Source organism: Neofelis nebulosa, chromosome 13 (genome assembly GCF_028018385.1).
Source record: "Neofelis nebulosa isolate mNeoNeb1 chromosome 13, mNeoNeb1.pri, whole genome shotgun sequence".
Classification (NCBI taxonomy): Eukaryota; Metazoa; Chordata; class Mammalia; order Carnivora; family Felidae; genus Neofelis; species Neofelis nebulosa.
In genome coordinates, this window is record NC_080794.1 from 86,961,599 (window position 1) to 86,980,928 (window position 19,330).

General features: G+C 52.4%; 1 protein-coding gene across 4 annotated transcripts in view; it reads left to right on the top strand.

Moving 5' to 3' along the window:
- The first annotated feature begins 10,023 nt into the window (after positions 1-10,023).
- Positions 10,024-19,330, top strand: part of DOCK1 (dedicator of cytokinesis 1) — a 528,588-nt gene continuing 519,281 nt past the window's right edge. The window contains exon 1 of one of the 4 annotated variants that reach the window (XM_058698108.1): positions 10,024-10,295. In XM_058698108.1, coding sequence (XP_058554091.1) covers positions 10,250-10,295 — 46 coding nt within the window. In that variant the 5' untranslated portion in view covers positions 10,024-10,249. The remainder of the gene's footprint in view (positions 10,296-19,330) is intronic. The other 3 variants (XM_058698107.1, XM_058698106.1, XM_058698109.1) reach the window with 3 other exon arrangements.

The window sequence follows — 19,330 nt, forward strand, 5'->3', positions numbered from 1 at the left end:
GATGGGGGTCCATCGGCCTCACTGTGTGCCTTTGGGCTGCTAGGGCCTGGGGGCAGGGAGATCCAAGGGGCACTGGTCCCTGAGGACTAGAAGTCTGGGGGCCTGGCTGCAGCCCAGCACCCCTGTCAACCTCCTGGTCTGCACGGCAGGCATAAGAACGAGACCTGCCATAGCCACACAGCTTTGCTGCCCTAGTTGGTCACGGAGTTGGGTAGAAGCCTGGGGTCTGATGTTCAAATGGTTGGGTTTAGTCTTGACTCTACGGCCATTTAGCTGTGAACACCAGGCAAGTTACCAAGGAGCTTTAGGACCGCCAACTTCTTCGTCGGTAAGATGGAGGTAACCAGAGCACACGACGCACAGGTTATGGCGGGGACTAAATGCTCTCTGTGCATCAGTGGGAACATTCTCAGTGAACTGGCTGTGACTGTGCATGTGTTTAATTTGTGAATGTCAGAAGTCTGAGAGTCTTCCCAAACTCATCAACTTCCCCCCTCCACCAACTTTCCTAGATCCGGGTTCTCCCTTCCCCAGTCTGTGTCCCCTCTGCCACCAGAGTGAGCTCCCTAAGGCACAGGTTTGGATTGGGCCGGCCCCTTGGCTTGGCCGTCACAGCCCTTCCCAGCTGACCCCATATCCTGCCACCACTCTCCCCACAACCCTCACCCTCCTGTCCTTGGTGCTGAGCTCCTGCCCCGCCTGGGTTCCTTCTCACACTGATTCTTTTGCCTGGAAGGATGTGTCAGCGTCCTATGTCACTCTCTCCCTGGATTGTTACTTTGTCTGCTTTCTCTGATTCTTCCAGGTACTACAATTCTCTCTCTTCCTTCCAGACACCGCTAAGCCTCTGGAGGCAGGAGTGTGGCATTTTGTGTGTGTGTCTGAGCCCTGGCATGATGTCCCTGGAGCCCGCGGTGGGCCTTCTGCAGGTTGGCGCTCACCTAGATTCCTCAGGGGCAGCTGGGAAGGGGCCTCTGGGCCGAGGGATCCTGACGTGAGGCTCCTAAGACAGAGTGCCGTGCTGCCTCTGCAGATTGAAGGTCAGATGGCAACAACAAGACCTTGGAGCAGGGCCGGCCCTCAGGGCTGCGGCCCACATCCTGTCCCTGGCTTTCCGGGTGACTCTGGGTGAGGATGTAAGTCAGTAGGAAGCTTCAGCCACTGCTGTGCAGGGAACTGCTATAAGCCAAGGAGGAGACATTTATTCTCATGGTCCTGCAGCCTGCAAATCTGAGATCAAGCTGTCGGCAGGTTGGTTTTTCTCCGTGAGCACTTTCCGGGCCTTCCCTCTGTGCACACGCATCCCTGATGTCTGTCTGTGTGTCCAGATCTCCTCCTCCTGGGAGGGCTCCAGTCAGGTTGGATGGGGGCCATCCCTAATGACCTCATTTAACTTAATCATAGATAGATTGATCGATTGGAGTATAATTAACATACAGTGTTATATTAGATTCAGGTGAACAATATAGTGATTCAACAATTCTATACATTTCTCAGTGTTAATCATGAGAGTATACTCTTTTTATTGTAATTTGTTTAATGTTTATTTATTTTTGAGAGACGAAGAGAGACAGAGCATGAGCAGGGGAGGGAAAGAGAGAGGGAGACACAGAATCTGAAGCAGGCTCCAGGCTCTGAGCTATCAGCACAGAGCCCGATGCGGGGCTCAAACCCGTGAACTGTGAGATCATGACCTGAGCCAAAGTCAGAAGCCCAACTGACTGAGCCACCCAGGTGTCCCGAGAAGTATAGTCTTAATCCCTTTTATGTATTTCACCCATTCCTCTACCCATCTTCCCTCTGGCAATCACCAGTTTGTTGTCTGTATTTAAGAGTATTTTGTTAGTCTCTTTTTTAATTTGTGTGTGTGCGTGTGTGTGTGTGTGTGTGTGTGTGTTTTAAGATTTTTATGTTTAGGTAATCTATACCCAATGTAGGAGCTCAAACTTACAACCCCCAAGATCAAGAGTCGCATGCTCTGGGGCACGTGGGTGGCTCAGTCCACTGAGCGTCTGACTCTAGGTTTCTGCCCAGGTATGATCTCACAGTTTTGTGAGTTCAAGCCCCATGTAGGGCTCTGTGCTGGCAGTACAGAGCCTGCTTGGGATTCTCTCTCCCTCTGCCTCTGCTCTTTCCCTGGTTGGGCTATCTCTGTCCCTCTCATATAAATGAATTAACTTTAAAAAAAAAAAGAGTCGCATACTCCACCAGCTGCACTAGACAGGTTCCCTTGTTTTGTTTCTTAAATTCCACGTATGGATGAAATCATATGGTATTTGTCTTTCTCTGATTTATTTTGCTTAGCATTAGATCCTCTAGATCCGTCCATGTTGCAAATGTTTATGGCTGAAGAATATTCCATTGGATATATATGCCATATCTTCTTTAGCCCTTCATCAGTCAATGGACATTTGCGTTGCTTCCATATCTTGGCTATTGTAAATAATGCTGCAATACACATATGGGTGCATGTATCTTTTCGAATTGGTGTTTTCCCTTTGTTTGGGTAAATACCCGTAGTAGAATTGTTGGATCGTATGGTCGTTCTTTTTTTAATTTTTTTGAGGAAACTCCACACTGTTTTCCACAGTGGCTGAACCAGTTTGCATTCCCACCAACAGTGCACGAGGGTTTCTTTTTCTCCACGTCCTCGCCAACACTTGTTATTTCTTGGCTTTTTGATTTTAGCCATTCTGACAGGTGTGAGATGATATCTCATCATGGTTTTGATTTGCATTTCCCTAATGATGAGTGATACTGAGCATCCTTTCATGTGTTTGCTGTCCTCTGTGTGTCTTCTTTGAGAAAAAGTCTATTCAGGTCCTTTCTCTGACCATTTGTAATGGAAGTGTTTTGTTTTTGTTTTTGTTTTTTTCACTCTTTTTTTTTTATTTGCTGTTGAGTTGCAGAAGTTCTTTATATATTTTGGATATTAACTCCTTATTGGATGTGTCATTTGCAAATATCTTTTTCCACTCAGTAAGTTGTCTTTTTGTGTTGTTGATGGCTTCCTTTGCGGAGCAAAAGCTTTTTATTTCGGTGTAGTCCCAATAGTTTAATTTTGCTTTTGTTTCCCTTGCCTCAGGAGATATATCTAGAAAAACGTTGCTAGGGCCGATGTCAGAGAAATTACTGCTTGTGCTCTCTTCTAGGATTTTTATGGTTTCAAGTCTCACATTTAGGTCTTTAATCCATTTTGAGTTTATTTTTGTGTATGGTATAATAAAGTGGTCCAGTTTCATTCTTGTTTTTAAACTTTTTTTAATGTTTATTTATTTTTGAGAGAGAGAGAGAGAGAGTACAAGCAGGGGAGGGACAGAGAGAGAGAGGGAGACACAGAATCCCAAGCAGGCTCCAGACTCTGAGCTGTCAGCACAGAGCCCAACACAGGGCTCCAGCCCATGAATCGCGGGATCATGACCTGAGCCGAAGTCGGATGCTCAACCAACCGAGCCACCCAGGCACCCCCAGTTTCATTCTTTGCCATGTAGTTGTTTGGTTTTTCTCAGCACCATTTGTTGAAGATTCAATCACCTCTTTAAAGACCATCTTTCAAACAGGGGCGACTGGGTGGTTCAGTGGGTTAAGCATCCAACTTGGGCTTAGGTCATGATCTCGCGGTTTGTGGGTTCGACAGCTCAGAGCCTGGGAGCCTGCTTCAGATTCTGTGTGTCTGTCTCTCTCTGCTCCTCCCCTGCTCACACTCTGTCTCTCTCTGTCAAAATAAATAAAAAGACATTAAAAAATTTTTAAACACTATCTCCAAATACAGTCACATTCTTAGGTACTGGGGGTTAGGGCTTCAACATATGAATTTTGGAGACACAATTCAGCCAAAACAGTGAGTCTCCAAAAGATAACCAGCACGGTGTTGTCCAGAAAAGGAAGGGGGGCAGACAAACCCAACTGATGCCCACTGTGATTCCCGACCACCTCTTCACATGGCCGAGACGCTCCGTGCCCCATGCCCACAGCAATGAGCATGTGTAGAACCAGAGACAGGAAGGATCTCATTTGAATAAGTTTAAAAGGAAGAGTCTGTAAGGATCCCAGAATTTCCCAGCTAGAATAAGGTACCTTAGAGATATCTGCCACCATGATACTAACAGATCCCATTTCTGAGTACCTACTCTGACTTTATGGTCTCAGTTTTTTTCTTATTTAAAAAAATTTTTTTTAAATGTTTATTTATTTTTGGGAGGGAGAGAGAGAGAGAGAGAGAGAGAGAGAGAGAGAACAAGCTTGAGCATGGGCAGGGCGGAGAGAGAAGGAGACACAGAATCTGAAGCAGGCTCCAGGCTCTGAGCTGTCAGCACAGAGCCTGATATGGGGTGTGAACTCACGAACCACGAGATCACCACCTGAGCCAGAGTCAGACACTTAACTGACTCAGCCACCCAGGTGCCCCCAAATCAGACTATTTTAAAGATGAGGAAACTTAGAACGGCCGGGTAACTTTCCCAGAGTCAGACAGCTGCCAAGGTCTTGACCGCCATGTCTGGTGACCACTATCCCATACTGCTGGAGGAACTTGAGGTTCATGGGGTGGGGGGACTGTGAGGGCATCCCGCCTCCAAGGCAAGGCCTTGACTGCCTTGCCATCCAGACCCAGGGCTCCTTTGAGTTCAGGACACGCCGCCTCCTGCGGGTGTCCTGGCCCCCAGCTCCAGAGCTCATTTCCTTGTGTGCTCAGGGTGGGAAGGACTGCTTGCTGTGCATTTATATTCATAGTCACATTTGCCCACAAGGCCCACTGGTTCGGCAGGCAGCGTCCTCTCCCAAACAACATATTTGCTCTACGGAGCTGGTTGAAGTTTAACACCCAGGGTCTGCCTTCATAATCTCCGGGCAGGATGCTGAGTAGTGCACCTGGGAGACTGAGCAACCAGTCTGAGCTGTCAGAGCAAGGCCAGTCCAGGCTACTGTTTCTCAAGGAGGGTTTTAAATCTCAAGTCTGTCCTTTCCCCCATTTTGAATTTATTTTAGAAAGATTTCAAACTTACATACAATTTTTTTAAATGTGTTATTATTTATTTTTGAGAGAGAGAAAGAGAGACAGAGTACGAGTGGGAGAGAGGGCAGAAACAAAGGGAGACACAGAATCTGAAGCAGGTTCCAGGCTCTGAGCTGTCAGCACAGAGCCCGACATGGGGCTTGAACCCATGAACCATGAGATCAGAACCTGAGCTGAAGTTGAATGCTTAACCGAGCCACCCAGACGCCCCAAAGATTTCATATGTATATATGTGTGTGTGTATACATACATACATATATATAAAAGTGGAGATGAAACACTCAGAGACCTATCACTGAGATTGAACAATTTCATCTTTTTTTTTGTTTTTGTTGCAGTATTTTTTTTTTTAATTTTTTTTTTTCTCAACATTTTTTATTTATTTTTGGGACAGAGAGAAACAGAGCATGAACGGGGGAGGGGCAGAGAGAGAGGGAGACACAGAATCGGAAACAGGCTCCAGGGTCCGAGCCATCGGCCCAGAGCCTGACGCGGGGCTCCAACTCACGGACCGTGAGATCGTGACCTGAGCCGAAGTCGGACGCTTAACCGACTGCGCCACCCAGGCGCCCCTTGTTGCAGTATTTTAAAGTCAATGACTAACACCATGACAGTTCCCTTTTATTTTTTTTTAAATTTTAGAGAGAGAGAGAGAGAAAATCTTAAGCAGGCTTCACATTTAGCACAGAGCCCAAAGCAGGGCTTGATCCCATGACCCTGGGATCATGACCTGAGCTGAAATCAAGAGTCAGACACCCAACTGAGTCAACCAGAGGCCCCAATGACAGTTCACTTTTTTTTTTTTTAATTATTTTTTAATGTTTATTTATTTTTGACAGAGAGAGACAGAGCATGAGCAGGGGAGGGACAGAGGGAGAGGGAGACACAGAATCCAAAGCAGGCTCCAGGCTCTGAGCTGTCAGCACAGAGCCCGACGCGGGGCTCGAACTCAAAGACCGCGAGATCATGACCTGAGCAGAAGTCGGACGCTCAACCGACTGAGCCACCCAGGCGCCCCTGACAGTTCACTTCTAAACACTTCAGCATACATCTCAAAAATACAAGGGCAGTTTTCAACACAACCACAATATTACTATGATCACATCTAACAAAATAAATAAAAATTTAAAACTATTATCTAAGACCGGATCATAGTTAGAATCCTGTCTTTTCCTTAACATCTTTTAGAGTTGTTTTTTTTTTTTTTTTTAATGTTTATTTATTTTCAAGACAGAGAGAGACAGAGCATGAACAAGGGAGGGTCAGAGAGAGGGAGACACAGAATCTGAAACAGGCTTCAGGCTCTGAGCTGTCAGCACAGAGCCCGACGCGGGGCTGGAACTCACGGACCACGAGATCACGACCTGAGCCGTAGAGTTGTTTTTTTAAAAGTAGTATGCAGTTGATGACTGTGCCTTGCATGTGAATGTCACATTTCTGTTTTGTTCTGAAGACCTAATCGACTGTATTCAATTCATGAATCCGGCAGCAGCCTACCTACGGGGGTAGAGGGGAGCTCCCTTGAACATTACATTTAAGTCTTTCAAAATCTTGAATGGTTCTTTCCCATCTACCCATTCTTTTCCCATATAGTTTCTTGTTGGTGACACCAGACCAGTGTCCTATAAAAGGTCCCACCTTCTTTTATATATTTTGTTTGAGAGAGCACAAGCAGGGGAGGGGTAGAGAGAGGGGGACGGAAGATCCAAAGCAGGCTCTGCGTTGATAGCAGGGAGCCCAACGCGGGGCTAGAACTCACAAACTGTGAGACCGTGACCTGAGCTACCCAGGTGCCCCGAAGGTCTCACCCTCTATCTTTGCCTGACTGTCTTTCATGTAGTGTCATTTAACTTGTTTCTTGTCTTCTCTGTGAACTGAACGTTCCATGTAAAGTCTTGAGCAGACCTTTTTTGTGCTACGTGACCTTGTGCACTGTGACCACATGCCTGGTCATCCACTACGGTGCGGAGATCTGCCACTGGGTCAAAGGGGCAGCAACTAGACGCCTCACTGCAAGACCACGTTCCTCCCCTTTCAAGTGACAAGCAGTCTGTGGTCCAGCCCCTTGTGGAAGTGTGTAAAACCCCCCAACATCCAGGTCCTGCTCTCATCTGTATTGCCTGCCGCAAATAAACATCCCCCCACCCCGATCCCTGAGCCTTCTGGAGTCTCCACCAGGCATCATTTTGCTGAGTAACTTCCTGCGTTTGTACTGTAAATATGGAAACGTTTTTCAAATTAAGAAAGTTGCAATTTAATTTTCAAAATATAAAACTGCAACACAGATTACGCTTTTTTATGACTCGGCCTCAAGATTCTGCCGTATCTTAGGAGGAGGTCACTAGTCTGAACCTCCACTGATGCTTAGGACTGGGGCGCCAGGAGTTCCAGTGCTCTTGGGTAGATTACACCTACAAGCATGACCTAAGTCCGCACGAGGCCTGGCAGGTGTGGCTGAGATCTGTGGCCCAGACATGTGGACTCAGGAGTTAAAAATGCCAACCGGCCCCAGCACGCAGGGCTCCCGGTTCTGGGCATGTAGCCAGTCCCGAGCTCACGTAACCATGGGGCAGGGAGCCAGGGCCACGGACTTGATCTAGAACCACAAGATGAGACCACTACTGGGGTCAGCCAGGCAAAAACCTTCTGAGAGCTCGCCACATGCACAACGTCACGGCCAGGCTCGGGCACACTTTGCGATAATGGGACCAAAACCTCTGTGTCTCAAACAGGTGGTTCCATGGTCCATCTGGAGTTCAAAAGGTCTGATTTAGAAATTCATTTATATGACAGTTTCACAAAAGCATGTAAACATCAATCTATTTATATATTCCGTGGGTCACCTTTATCAGAGCAAAAGTGGCAATTGTTCTAGAAATTGTGAACCATGAGGTTATCAAAGAGCCTGGAGGCAGCGTCAGAGGAGGAAGCCAACCATGGTTCCAGCGTCTTATGTGTGCGGCCACATGTTCTCCTGTGATCCTCAGAAGGCCCACGAGGCTGGTGTTATCGCCCCTAATTTATATGTACGAAGATCAGAACCCTAAGGTTCAGAACTTCTGGAACAATGACCAGAAATAGGAGAACGGCCACACAGCTGGCAGTGGCTAGGCCAGGCCCCCTGACTCTGCGTGACTGAAGCCCCTGGCCTTTCACTACAACACCCATCTTCCCCAATGGGTAGCCACAGGAACAGAACTGAAATTGGGCCTAAAACAGAAGGTAAGAATCATTAGCATTTGTTTGCCAGGTTTTCTTTGGAGAATGTGAATTCCTAATGCGACCCTTTGTCTGCAGGCTCATGTTGTGTCCCTTTGTCCTTTTCTCTATGCTTCAGTCTTTCAGTTCCTTGAAGGATTTGTGTTCCACCCCAGGGCCTTTGTACATGCTGTTCCCTCACGTGTGATTAGAGCCCAGGCCCTGTTCCTCTGCGGGATTTAACTTCCTTGTCAGAGTAAGGACTGTAACTTTCTATGAGTCTGCGGTTGATATGCCAAGAGCTCTCAGGTCACGTTATCTTCTCATTCACGCAAACCAAAAAGCTCCTAGGACGTTCCCAAGTGTATTTAATCTGCATTCTGGGTGGGATGCTGAGATTTCCCCCCCCCCTCCCCCAGAGTGGCCCAAGGGCAGGCAAGGGCATTCCCTACAGCACGATGGTGGCCCACTGGGCTTTCCCCAGGCCCCACTAGCTCCCTGCCCAGCTCTGCCTCCCAGGTCTCTTCCTACCCCTGAGAAGGAAGCTTTCCATGCATTTCACCTCCCTTCCTCCAATCCTTGAAGTCTCCCAGGCCCACTGCCATTGTCACTGGTTCTTGGGGGCAGGAGACAGGAAGGCGGCTGGTTAATATTCCAAATTAACTCCACTTACGGAGCTGTCTGCATTCTGAGGATTTCTCCTTCCTCCTTTTCTTGGTTTTCATCTTTTCTGAAATTATGGTAAAAATAAATGGATGTGTGTTGTGTGATTATGTACTTAATTAATTTAAAAGACAGTGCGAGCAAGGGAGGGGCAGAGGGAGCAGAGGGAGAGCGAGACTCTTAAGCAGGCCCCATACTCAGAGCAGAGCCGCCCATCCCACAACCGGGGGGGGGGGGGGGGAACGCGAGCATGACCTACGCTGAAATCGAGAGTCCGATGCTTAATCCACGGAGCCACCCAGGCGCCCCATAATGTGTGTGTTGTTTTAAGCTTTTCCTTGGAGAAACCCGAAGCCCCGGCTTTTACTGGTGTGGAAAAACCTGAAAGCCTGAGAACTCACCTGAGGGGTGCAGACCACAGTCCCAAGAGCCCCTGCACACCTGCTCGGGCCGGACGGAGCCCTCCTTCCCCGGCACGCCCCTCTCCCCACTTCCTCTCTTCCCCTCCTTCACAGAATCCTACTGAACTAGAAGTTTCTGGGAGCCCCAGGAGGATGAGGTCTCTGGGCCTCCTTGGGTAACCGCACTCCTCGAACACTCCAGGCAAGAGGCCACCACCCCGGGAAGCACTCCCTGACCCCGCAGCGCGCACACGTCTCGCCGGCCGCCTTGGGAGCCCCAGCCCCAGCGAGGCCAGCCACCCCTGCTGACTCCCCCCCCCCCCCCCCCCCCCCCCAGGTTTGGCCAGGCCGCTCTAGGTGCTCAGTTAATGTTTGGCGCCCGAATGAAAGGACCACGTGCTCTGGAAGGCGCCTCCCAGGGAACCTCCGGGTTTGCTCCGCTCCAGGACGCCCCGGGGGCGGCACCGAGCCCGCGGTGTAACTGCTGCGCTGCGCCAACCCCGAGCTTCGTAAAGCGCGTCGGGTCCCCCTCGCCCCCTCCTCGTCCCCCTCCGCCCAGGGCGGCCCACGTGCCCCCCCCCCCCGCCCCCCCAAGTCGTGTGACAGCCGGGCCCCCGCGAGGGTTCCCGGGATCCGGGATCCCCCGCGGAGAGGGCGCGGCGCCGCCCCCGGGGGGAGGGGAGGGGGGGGAGGGGAAGGGGGGGTCCGCGGGAGCCGGGCTGCGGCGCGCGGTGGCGGAGCCGGGTCCCCCGCGCAGGGGCAGTGCTCTCGGGCGCGGGGCCCGCCCGCCTCCCGCCGGCGCTCCCGGCCTTTCCCATCCGGCCCGCGACGCTCCGCCCGCCCCGTCCCACATGACACCGCCTCCGCCGCAAACTTTTTCCTCCCCATCCTGTCGCGGCTCGAAAGGAATGGAAAATGGCGGCCTAGGCGCGGAGTTTCCTGGCCCGGCGGCGGCGGCTCTCGCGGCGGCGCCATGACGCGCTGGGTGCCCACCAAGAGAGAGGAGAAATACGGCGTGGGTGAGCTCCGGCGCCCCACTTCGCGCCGCGCCCGCCCCGGCCTGCCCGCGCCGCGCGCTCCTGAGGAGCGGGGGGGGGGGGGGGACGGCGGGGCGCGGCGGGCGGGGGCGCCGGAGCCTGTTGCCGCCGGCCGGGCCCGAGCGCCCGGCGTCCCTCCCCTCCCCGCCCCCACTCCGGAGCGCGGGGCCGAGCAGGGCCGGGGACACGCGGGCGAGCGGGGTCGCCCCCCCCCCCCCCCCGAGCCCCGCCATCCAGGTCCCGGGCGGGCTCCCCGTGGCGGAGCCTGCCAGCCTCCCGGGCCGCCCGAGCTGGGAGCGCGTCCCGCCCGCGGCCCGAAGCCCTGGGGGTGGGCGGGCCGGGCCGCCCCGGGGGTCATTGTTCTGCGGCGCCTTCCCGCCGCTGGGGTGAAGTTGCGTGCGCGGTGCGGGGTCTGCAGCCGCGGGCGGCCGGGCGGTTGCGAGTTGCAGTGAGCGATCCCGGCGAAGAGTTGTGCTCTCCCGGTGGGAAGTGGCGCGCGCGCGCGCGCGAGCGACCCGGCCGGGCCGGGCGCCCTGCCCGCCGCTTGGTGGCCCTGTGGCCCGGGGCGTGCGGGACCCTCGGAGCGGAGCGGCCGGCCGAGCGCTTCGGCGTCCCCGGGCTCGGGGAGCGGGAGGCGAAGGGCGGAACTGTGTTGGCTCCGCCGCTCTTTGTCGTTTCCTGAGGGGAGTGTGGTGGTGATGGGGGGGGGGTGGGGTGGGGAGAGTCGGGTTGCAAGTTTACGTTTCGGACCGAGTGAGTACACATTCCAGAGAGCGAGGCTTTCCTTAGAGGCAGAACCAACGGACCCCAGCCCCCGCTGCGCTCTGCTGCCCTGCTCACCGGGGCTTTGCAGCCTGGCTGCCGGGCTCTTGCCCACCTCTGGCTGGAGTCTGGGCCCAGGCTGCTCTCCGCGATCCCAGACCCCGGAGCTTCCCGGTTTTCAGTGTGATTTTCCTCCTGCGCCTTTACCGCCTCCGTCACGCAGGCTAGGCTCTGCCTGACTTTGTAAGGCCTTTTGTGACCTTGGCCTCGTCTCCGCGGGCCAGGTTGTGCCCTCCTGGGGCTCCTGCTCCCGCAGGCCCCCTTGCTGCCCCTGAGCCTTCGCAGTGCGGTGGCGGCTCCCACGGCTGGTCTGCTCCAGACCTCCCCCTTTGACTTTGGGAAGACCAGGGGGTGGCCCTAGCCCTCACCGTTCTTTCTTTTTTTGTGATTCCAGTGGCTCACCTTTGCTAGATGTCAGTGGTGTGGCAGGGGAGCTCTTTGGGGACCGCTGCGGTGGGAACAGCCCTGAGACAGTCCTAGGTCCGCTTGGCCCACGCTGGTCTTGTTCCACATGCAGGGCCGGGGGTCCTTCTTGCCTCAGGACCACTGTCTGTGGCTGAGCTGTCTTCCCACCCCATTTTCAGAGAAGAGGAAGCTGGGTCTCAGCCGTGGGCACAGAGGTCAACGACAGAGGTGGGCTAAAGGGCCCTGGGACCTGAGCGTGGAGACCGCACCCTGGGTGCCTCCCTGTGGTTTCCTCGCAGGTGTCCTGATAGAAACGTCCCTGTCTGCCTGCAGCTCTCGAGGGAGGTGTGGGGTGCACTTTCTGGCTGGAACTGCTTCAGGGGTGGTGGCGGTAGGGGTCCTGGCTGTGGAGAGCCGGCCGGGGGTGTGTGCGTGAGGAGTGCACTGAGGACTGAAACGCACCGGGGACAGATCGAGGAGGGGCTGGAGCCCTGGGGACAGGCCGGAGGCCAGCAGGGGAGCAGGACCACCGACGGCCCTGTGGAGGCAGGGAACAGCTCCACCCGTGATCCACCCCCAGTCCTGGCAGGGGTTCTGCTGTCACTCCCACCTGACTGAGGCAGAGAGAACATGCATGCTCGCACCATTAGTAAATGCCGAATCTGGGGTTGGAACCTGGCTCTGGAGTTCACACCGTGGTCCCACCGAGCGCAAGGAGATGGGGAGGAGCTTCTCTTCGGAACACTACTTTTTGAGATCCCTGGACACCTCTTGTTGGCTCCCAGCGTGACCAGGGTGACCTCACGGTGTCCGGGAGGACACTGTACATGTGGCACCTGTTGAGTTGCTAGGCTGTCTAGTTTGGAGAAGATCAAAGGGAGCATCCAGCGACCCAGTGAGCAGGGTCTCCTCGCTGGGGTGGTGGCCAGAACGTGGCTGTGTCCCTTCCCATTAACTCACACACTTTCCAGAAGCTTAGCTAGCCCTCACTGTGGTGACTTCTGTCCGCACGCCTTTGGCTCATACTGTGATTTTAAGAAAAGTCTGTGTTGGAAAGTTGCCAGGGAAGGAAGGTGTCCTGGACGGTTTTGCCAGGCAATTCTAGGAATAGTGGGGATGGCCGTTAGGCGGAGGAGAAAGCGGCCGCGCTCCTGAGTTTCAGCGGGTGAAGCCTGTTCCGCGTTACCAGGAGCTTTAAATAACTAGAGCCCCTCCAGGCAAACTCCGGATCCTGGGCAGAAGGAAGGGTGTGCATGCGCACAGCCAGGTCAGCCCGGGCCGTCCGCTGTTCCAGGGGTTGGCAGTGGAGGGTCCCACTGGTTCCCAGGGGAAGGGAAGATAGATGTCTTGCGGGGCAGGGATTCATTCCCATTAGCTAATTGGCTGTTTCCTCCCAAGGGAAAATTACTGGCCGTCCCCCTTACCAACCACAGTGTTTTTTGGGGGAGCCTAACAACAGGGCTGTGTTTCCTTGGAGGGCTCTGGCGGGTCGTGGGTGGGCCTTGCTTTCACTCCAGCCACTGCCTTGGCGGGATGAATGAATCACGAGGGGAAAGAAAATGATAAAACTCCATCTCATTTGGAAACATGAATCACAGCTCATTGTTTGCAAGTACTTGGAATCTGTTAGAAGCATTGTTTGCAAATGAGCCACTTGGGTTATTTATTTATTTTATAAAAATGGGGAAAAGAGTAAACAGCTGATCTGCTGCTTGCTCAGCAAGGCAGGCTATGCTGGTTTGTCCCCACCTCCCCCTTTTATTCCAGTGGGGCTTGGGGTTGCCTCCAGGAAATTTACCAGCCTGTTAAGGTCTCCTCCTAGGCTTGAATTTGGTGGGTCAGTGCTCACGGATCTGGTTTATTAACACAGGCATGAAATCCAGCCTAGTCACACTGAGGGGTTGGGCCAGATCAACTTTTCCATCTTCGCCCAGCTAGGCAGAGTCTTAGGCTTAGTGCCGGTCAAGCTGTTCCTATGGATCCTGTTCCTGAGATGAGGTGGAAAGATGCAGCATGTCCTAGAACCACACCTGAGGGTGGTGTGCTCACCTTTCTCGAAGACGGTGTGAGAGGCAGACTAATGGCCCCCCAAAATGTCCATGCCCTAATCCCCAGAACCTGTAAGTGTGTGACATGGCAGAAAGGGCTTTGCAGCGGTGGGCCCCCAAAGCAGAGAACTTTCCCTGGCTGCTCACAGAAGAGCGGGGTCAGAGGTTCCCAGGCTGGGAAGGGTTCCGTGCACAGTTGCTGGCCCTGAGATGTAGGGCCCCACTTGCAAGGGCCAGAGAAAGCCCGGGAGCTCAGCCTCAGCGCCTCTCCCCCCCGTCCCCCCACGTGGCCACCAGCAAGGAGCCGGGGACCTCAGGCCTGTAGGCACACCTGGATTCTGCCAGCACCCTGAACGAGCCTGGAAACAGATCCCTCCCTGAGCTTCCCAGGAGAGCCCCGCTGGCCAACAGCTGGACGAGTCGCTGGGTTGATCTTGGAAAGCTGCGAGATTATCCCCGTGGTCCATTCTGAGGGTGGGGTCGTTCCCTAGGGCAGCAACAGAAAACTTGCGGAGGTGGGGCGGAGAGCTCTTGGGGAGAGTACGGTTCTCGTTCAAGCCTTCAACTGTGTTATGTTTGGGAGACTAAACACCAGTGGACCCAAGTGTGGGCACTTCATTCTGGCCTTTTGTACGGACAGCTCACACGGGGGATGTGGGGATTTGGGCTGCAAACACCTCTAACTCCTGGCTCTTGTTAAATAAGTGGCCCTTAAGCAAATTACTCACCTTCCTTAGCCTCTGTTTCCCCACCTGGAAGGTGGGCCGGGAGCTAAGCCTGCCTACCACAAAGACCAGGAATGTTCTTGTTAGATGATGTTAGCAGAGCAGGGGGCAGCACCATGTATGAGATAAGCCAAGCACTCAATGGGGTGTTGCTTTTATTTTTTATTTAATAAAGTGCAGTTCAGAAATGTAGTGGTTTTCTGTTTGGATTTGACAGACACGGTGGCTAGAAGAATACTTTTCTGCCAAAGTTGATTTCTTAATGGTGTGTTTTGCCCCTGTATTGGGGGAAAGCAACATTCGCTTGGTGTTGGGGAACATGCCTTGTGTGTATTTAGATTAGTTCTGAGTGATGATAATTGCTAGGAATAGTGTAACATTAAATAAATTTGGGAGCCGGGGTTGCAGTGAGATCTCCTTTGTTATCTAGAGGAGTAAGCAAGCTGCTACTTGGGGGAAGAAAAATTAGATTTGATTGTAAGTAAATAGAAATGCAGACATTTTCATTCACTGGAGTTGCAGAAAAACCAAATTAGGGCATATTATATTTCTACAAATCTTATTTTACTTTGGAAACATAAAAATTTTAAATTTATTGTTGTGCCAGTGTTTGCTAGGATATCACGTCTTATCAGATTGTCTTAGGGTTTGTGAATAATTCCTTCACATGTTACCTTCCTTCCTTCCCTCCTTCAGTCCTTCCTTCCTCCTTTTTCTTTTTTTTAATTTAATTTAATTTTTTGATTTTAATTTTTATTTTTTCTCCTCTTTGTTTCCTTTTTTAATTTCGTTTATTTTTTATTTTTATTATTTTTTCCTCCTCTTTATTTCTGCATTAAACTTTGTATTCTCAGGTAATTATAAGCACATACAGTTGTAAGAAACAATACAGAGATGGTGTACCTGAGTGGCTCTGTCGGTTAAGCATCCGACTCTTAATTTCAACTCAGGTCATGATCTCATGGTCCGTGGGATTGAACCCCGCAGTGGACAGTGCAGAGCCTGCTTGGGACTCTCTCTCTCCCTCTCTCTCTGCCCCTGTCCCTGCCCTGCTTGTGTGTATGCCCCCCCCTCCCCCGCAAAATAAATAAATTAAAAAAAATAATATAGAGAGACCCCACATACTCATTACCAGTTTCCCTCAAGGTGACATCCGGCCACACTCCAGTGTCCTACCAGAGCCAGGATGTTGACATGGATGCAGGTCAGAGCATTGCCATCACCCCAAGGACCTCTCCTGTGTTCCTTTTAGAGCCACACCCACCTCACTCCTCCCTTCTGCATAAACCCTGGCAACCAGTAACCTGTTCTCTATTTCTGTAGCTTTATCATTTCAAGAATGTTACATTAATGGAATTGTATGAAATCTTTCTGGATTATTTTTTTTCCCCCCACACCACACTGGCTGACCCACTGGCCACCACGTTCAGACTCTTCCTCAGGTCATCTGGGAGGTAAGCCCTGAGGATGGGACCCGGTGAAGGGTCAGAACTTGGAGTCTTAGCCGTGGTGCGGCCACTCATCTTTGATGTGACCCGGAGCAAGTCTTTGAGCCTCTCTCAGTCGGTTCCACGTTTTCAAAGTGGATGATAATGGTTGGCCTTGTCTACAAGGTCAGGCTGATTTGGGAGGTTCACAGGAGCTGAAGACTTCAGGCCCTTTCGTAACATGGCTTATGCAAATAGCAGTAGCTGTTGTACCTAAGTTTGCTTTGATTTTTTTTCAATATATGAAATTTATTGTCAAATTGGTTTCCATACAACACCCAGTGCTCATCCCAACAGGTGCCCTCCTCGATACCCATCACCCACCCTCCCCTCCCTCCCACCCCCCATCAACCCTCAGTTTGTTCTCAGTTTTTAACAGTCTCTTATGCTTTGGCTCTCTCCCACTCTAACCTCTTTTTTTTTTTTTTTTTCTTTCCTTCCCCTCCCCCACGGGTTTCTGTTAAGTTTCTCAGGATCCACATAAGAGTGAAAACATATGGTATCTGATTAATGAGGTGGGAAGTGCTTTGGGACTGTCCCTCAAATCACCATGTAACGTATGTGGGGTAGTTTGCTGCCTTAACAGAGTAGCACCCTGAGCGGCTGAGACTCGCAGGAGTTTCCTTCCTCAGTTCTGGAGGCTGGAAGTCCAGGATCAAGGTGTCGGCCAGCCAGGTTCCGTCTGAGGCCTCTCGTTGGTGTGTGGATGGATGGCTGTCCTCTCACTGTGTCCTCGCCCTCCATTATGTTTGTGTCTCCATCTTCTCATTGGATTAGGGCCCACCCTCATGACTTCATTCCCTTAGTCATCTCTTTATTATTTTTGAGTGTTTTATTTATTTTTGAGAGAGAGAGACAGAGACAGAGACAGTGTGAGCAGAGGAGGGTCAGAGAGAGACGGAGACCCAGAATCCTAAGCAGGTGCCAGCCTCTGAGCTGTTAGCACAGAGCCCAAAGCGGGGCTTGAACTCCTGGACTGTGAGATCATGACCTAAGCCAAAGTCGGACCCTTAGCCCACTGAGCTACCCAGGTGCCCCTTAATCATCTCTTTAAAGACCCCATCTCCAGGAGCAGGCCGGTGGCTCAGTCGATTTTGGCTCAGGTCATGATCTCAGGGTTGGTGGGATCTTGTGGGATTGAACCCCCACAGCACATGGAGCCTGCTTGGGATTCTCTCTCCCTTTCTCTCTACCCCTCCCCCACCTCAAAATAAATAAACTTTAAGGACCCTATCCCAAATGCATCCAAGTACATTCTGAGTTATGGGGCAGGGGGGGGTAGAACTTCAGTGTTTGCATTTTGGGGGATATAACCTATAACGTGATTATCACAAGTAAGGCTTTTCCTGTGAATTTTCGCGATGTTTTGGTCACCACCACCTGAATGTTTTTTTTCTGTAAGGTCGTGGGTCCCAGTTCCTCGGGGGATGCCTGGAAGGAGGGAGGTGGGTGTTGGGAGCTCACAATATGACACCCCCCCACCCTGGGCTCCCAGAATCTAATTGAAGGAATTGAATCGGTTTCAGTGTTCAGCTCTGGAAATTTCTTGTAATCGAATTAGTGACAGGATGATGCAATCAGGTAATCTGAGACCTGAACGGGAAGTTGAACAGGTTTCAAGTGTCGTCATTCACATGAGTGCACCTGGGGAACAGGGGGACAGCTCTTCCTCGGGGGCTGTCTCCTCCCACTCTCCCCGCTTGCGCTCACCTGCCTTCAGCATTTGAGGCGGAGACATGGGCTTGGACGGATTTCTAGTTTCTCATCGTTTGTCGTTTTGGAATGTGGGTAGGATGGCCAGGCTCCCTGTGGTCTGGCATGCCAGTTGTCCGGTGATGGCAAGGAGCGCCTTTCGTACCGGCATTGCATAGTCACTGTTGGCCCGGGGGAACAACTCCAGGGGGAGCGCTTCGCTTCGTAGGCCGCGCAGGTGGCTCTCCCGACCCAGGCACGCCATGTGCAGTCTGCAGAGGCCCTGGGCGGTCACGGGACTGCTTTGACTCCCGAGGGAGGAGGGGGACAAATGAAAGACGCCACGCTTCTTGATGATCAGCCGTGAGCACGGTGTTCGCGGGGTGCTCGGCAGCCGTCGGGTTACCTGCACGCACCTACACACGGGCACTCTCTCCTTTTTTAATTGTTTTTTTTTAATGTTTATTTTTGAGAGAGACCGAGACAGAATGCGAGTGGGTTGGGGCAGAGAGAGAGAGAGAGAGAGAGAATCCGAAACAGGCTCCAGGCTCCGAGCTGTCAGCACAGGGCCCGACACGGGGCTCGAACTCACAAACCGCGAGATCACAGCCTGAGCCGATGTCGGACGCTCAACTGACTGAGCCACCCGGGCGCCCCATCTTCTTTTTTAAAAACCAGATGGTTTCTCCCCAGACGGATATCTGTCAGCTTGTGAAATGTGGGTGCCTCCAGGAGAACGAGATGTTTTCTTTCAGCGTGTGGCATGTGCCCAAAACATCACAGACTGGGGGTCATAGAGATCCATTTCTGAATCTCAGCTCCCTGTCTTGCTAGCCAAGTGACCTTGGGTGAGTTATTTGCCGTAAGCCTGAGTTTCTCCCTTGTGAATTGGGGATGATACCATTCTCCTGGGGCGGTTCTGGGGATAAAGAGAGATAACCCTGCACAGACCTGGCCCCTGGTCTGTGCCCGGTAACAGTTTCTTTCACCCTTTATTGACTGTGTTGCCTGAGACTGAATCTCTGCTTTATTCAGGCTCCCCCGCAGCCCCTGAGTCTGACTGCCACTAAAGCCACATGGGCCGTGTTGCTTCTGCAGACCCTGCTTGCTGTAAGGGAGGGGTGAAGATGGGGAGAGGTGCTGAGTGGCTTCCCTGGAATGTTAGTGTTCGCTCTGAGGTCGTATCAGGGGTCCGAGTCCTGCCTGCCCCAGAGGGACCAGATGAAGGGAGCCCGCTGAGGCTTACACGGATCAGTCTCTCACCAAAAACGTCTCTGGGAGTCCTTATCCTGGTGGGGTTTTCTGTTTCTGGTCGGAGTGTGCCTTTGCTCAGGAGTGCGATGCCCAATCTGCGTGCCGTCTTGAGTGATTTTGTTTAACTTCCTTGCACGTGTGAGGTGCACGCACTGTTAGGTGTAAGTGTAAGTGTTGTGGTTTCTTTTCCGAATTAGGGTTGGCTGGCTGCTGTAACAAACAACCCCAACGTTTCCTTGGCTTCATACAACGAGAGTTTGTTATTCGTTTGTGTCACGGTCCAAGTGGCCGAAGGGGAGGGCTCAGGGGCTCTGCTGCCTCTAGTCGTCCAAGGACTCGGGCTCCTTCTGTCCTGGGGCTCTGCCCTCCACGAGGCTCCTGGTCTCCTCGCCTTTCAGCTCGTGGGTCGGGACAGGAGAAATGCAGGACAGTTCACAGGAGCTTTTCCTGCCTGCTCGGGCCGGAGGGCGGCACCCATCCCGGCACTTACATTCCTGTGCCTGGAGCTCGGTGCCTGGCCAGACCCAACAGCACACGGGGCGTGGAAATGCAGTCCCTGTCCCTGCAAGAAGAGGTTGTGCATG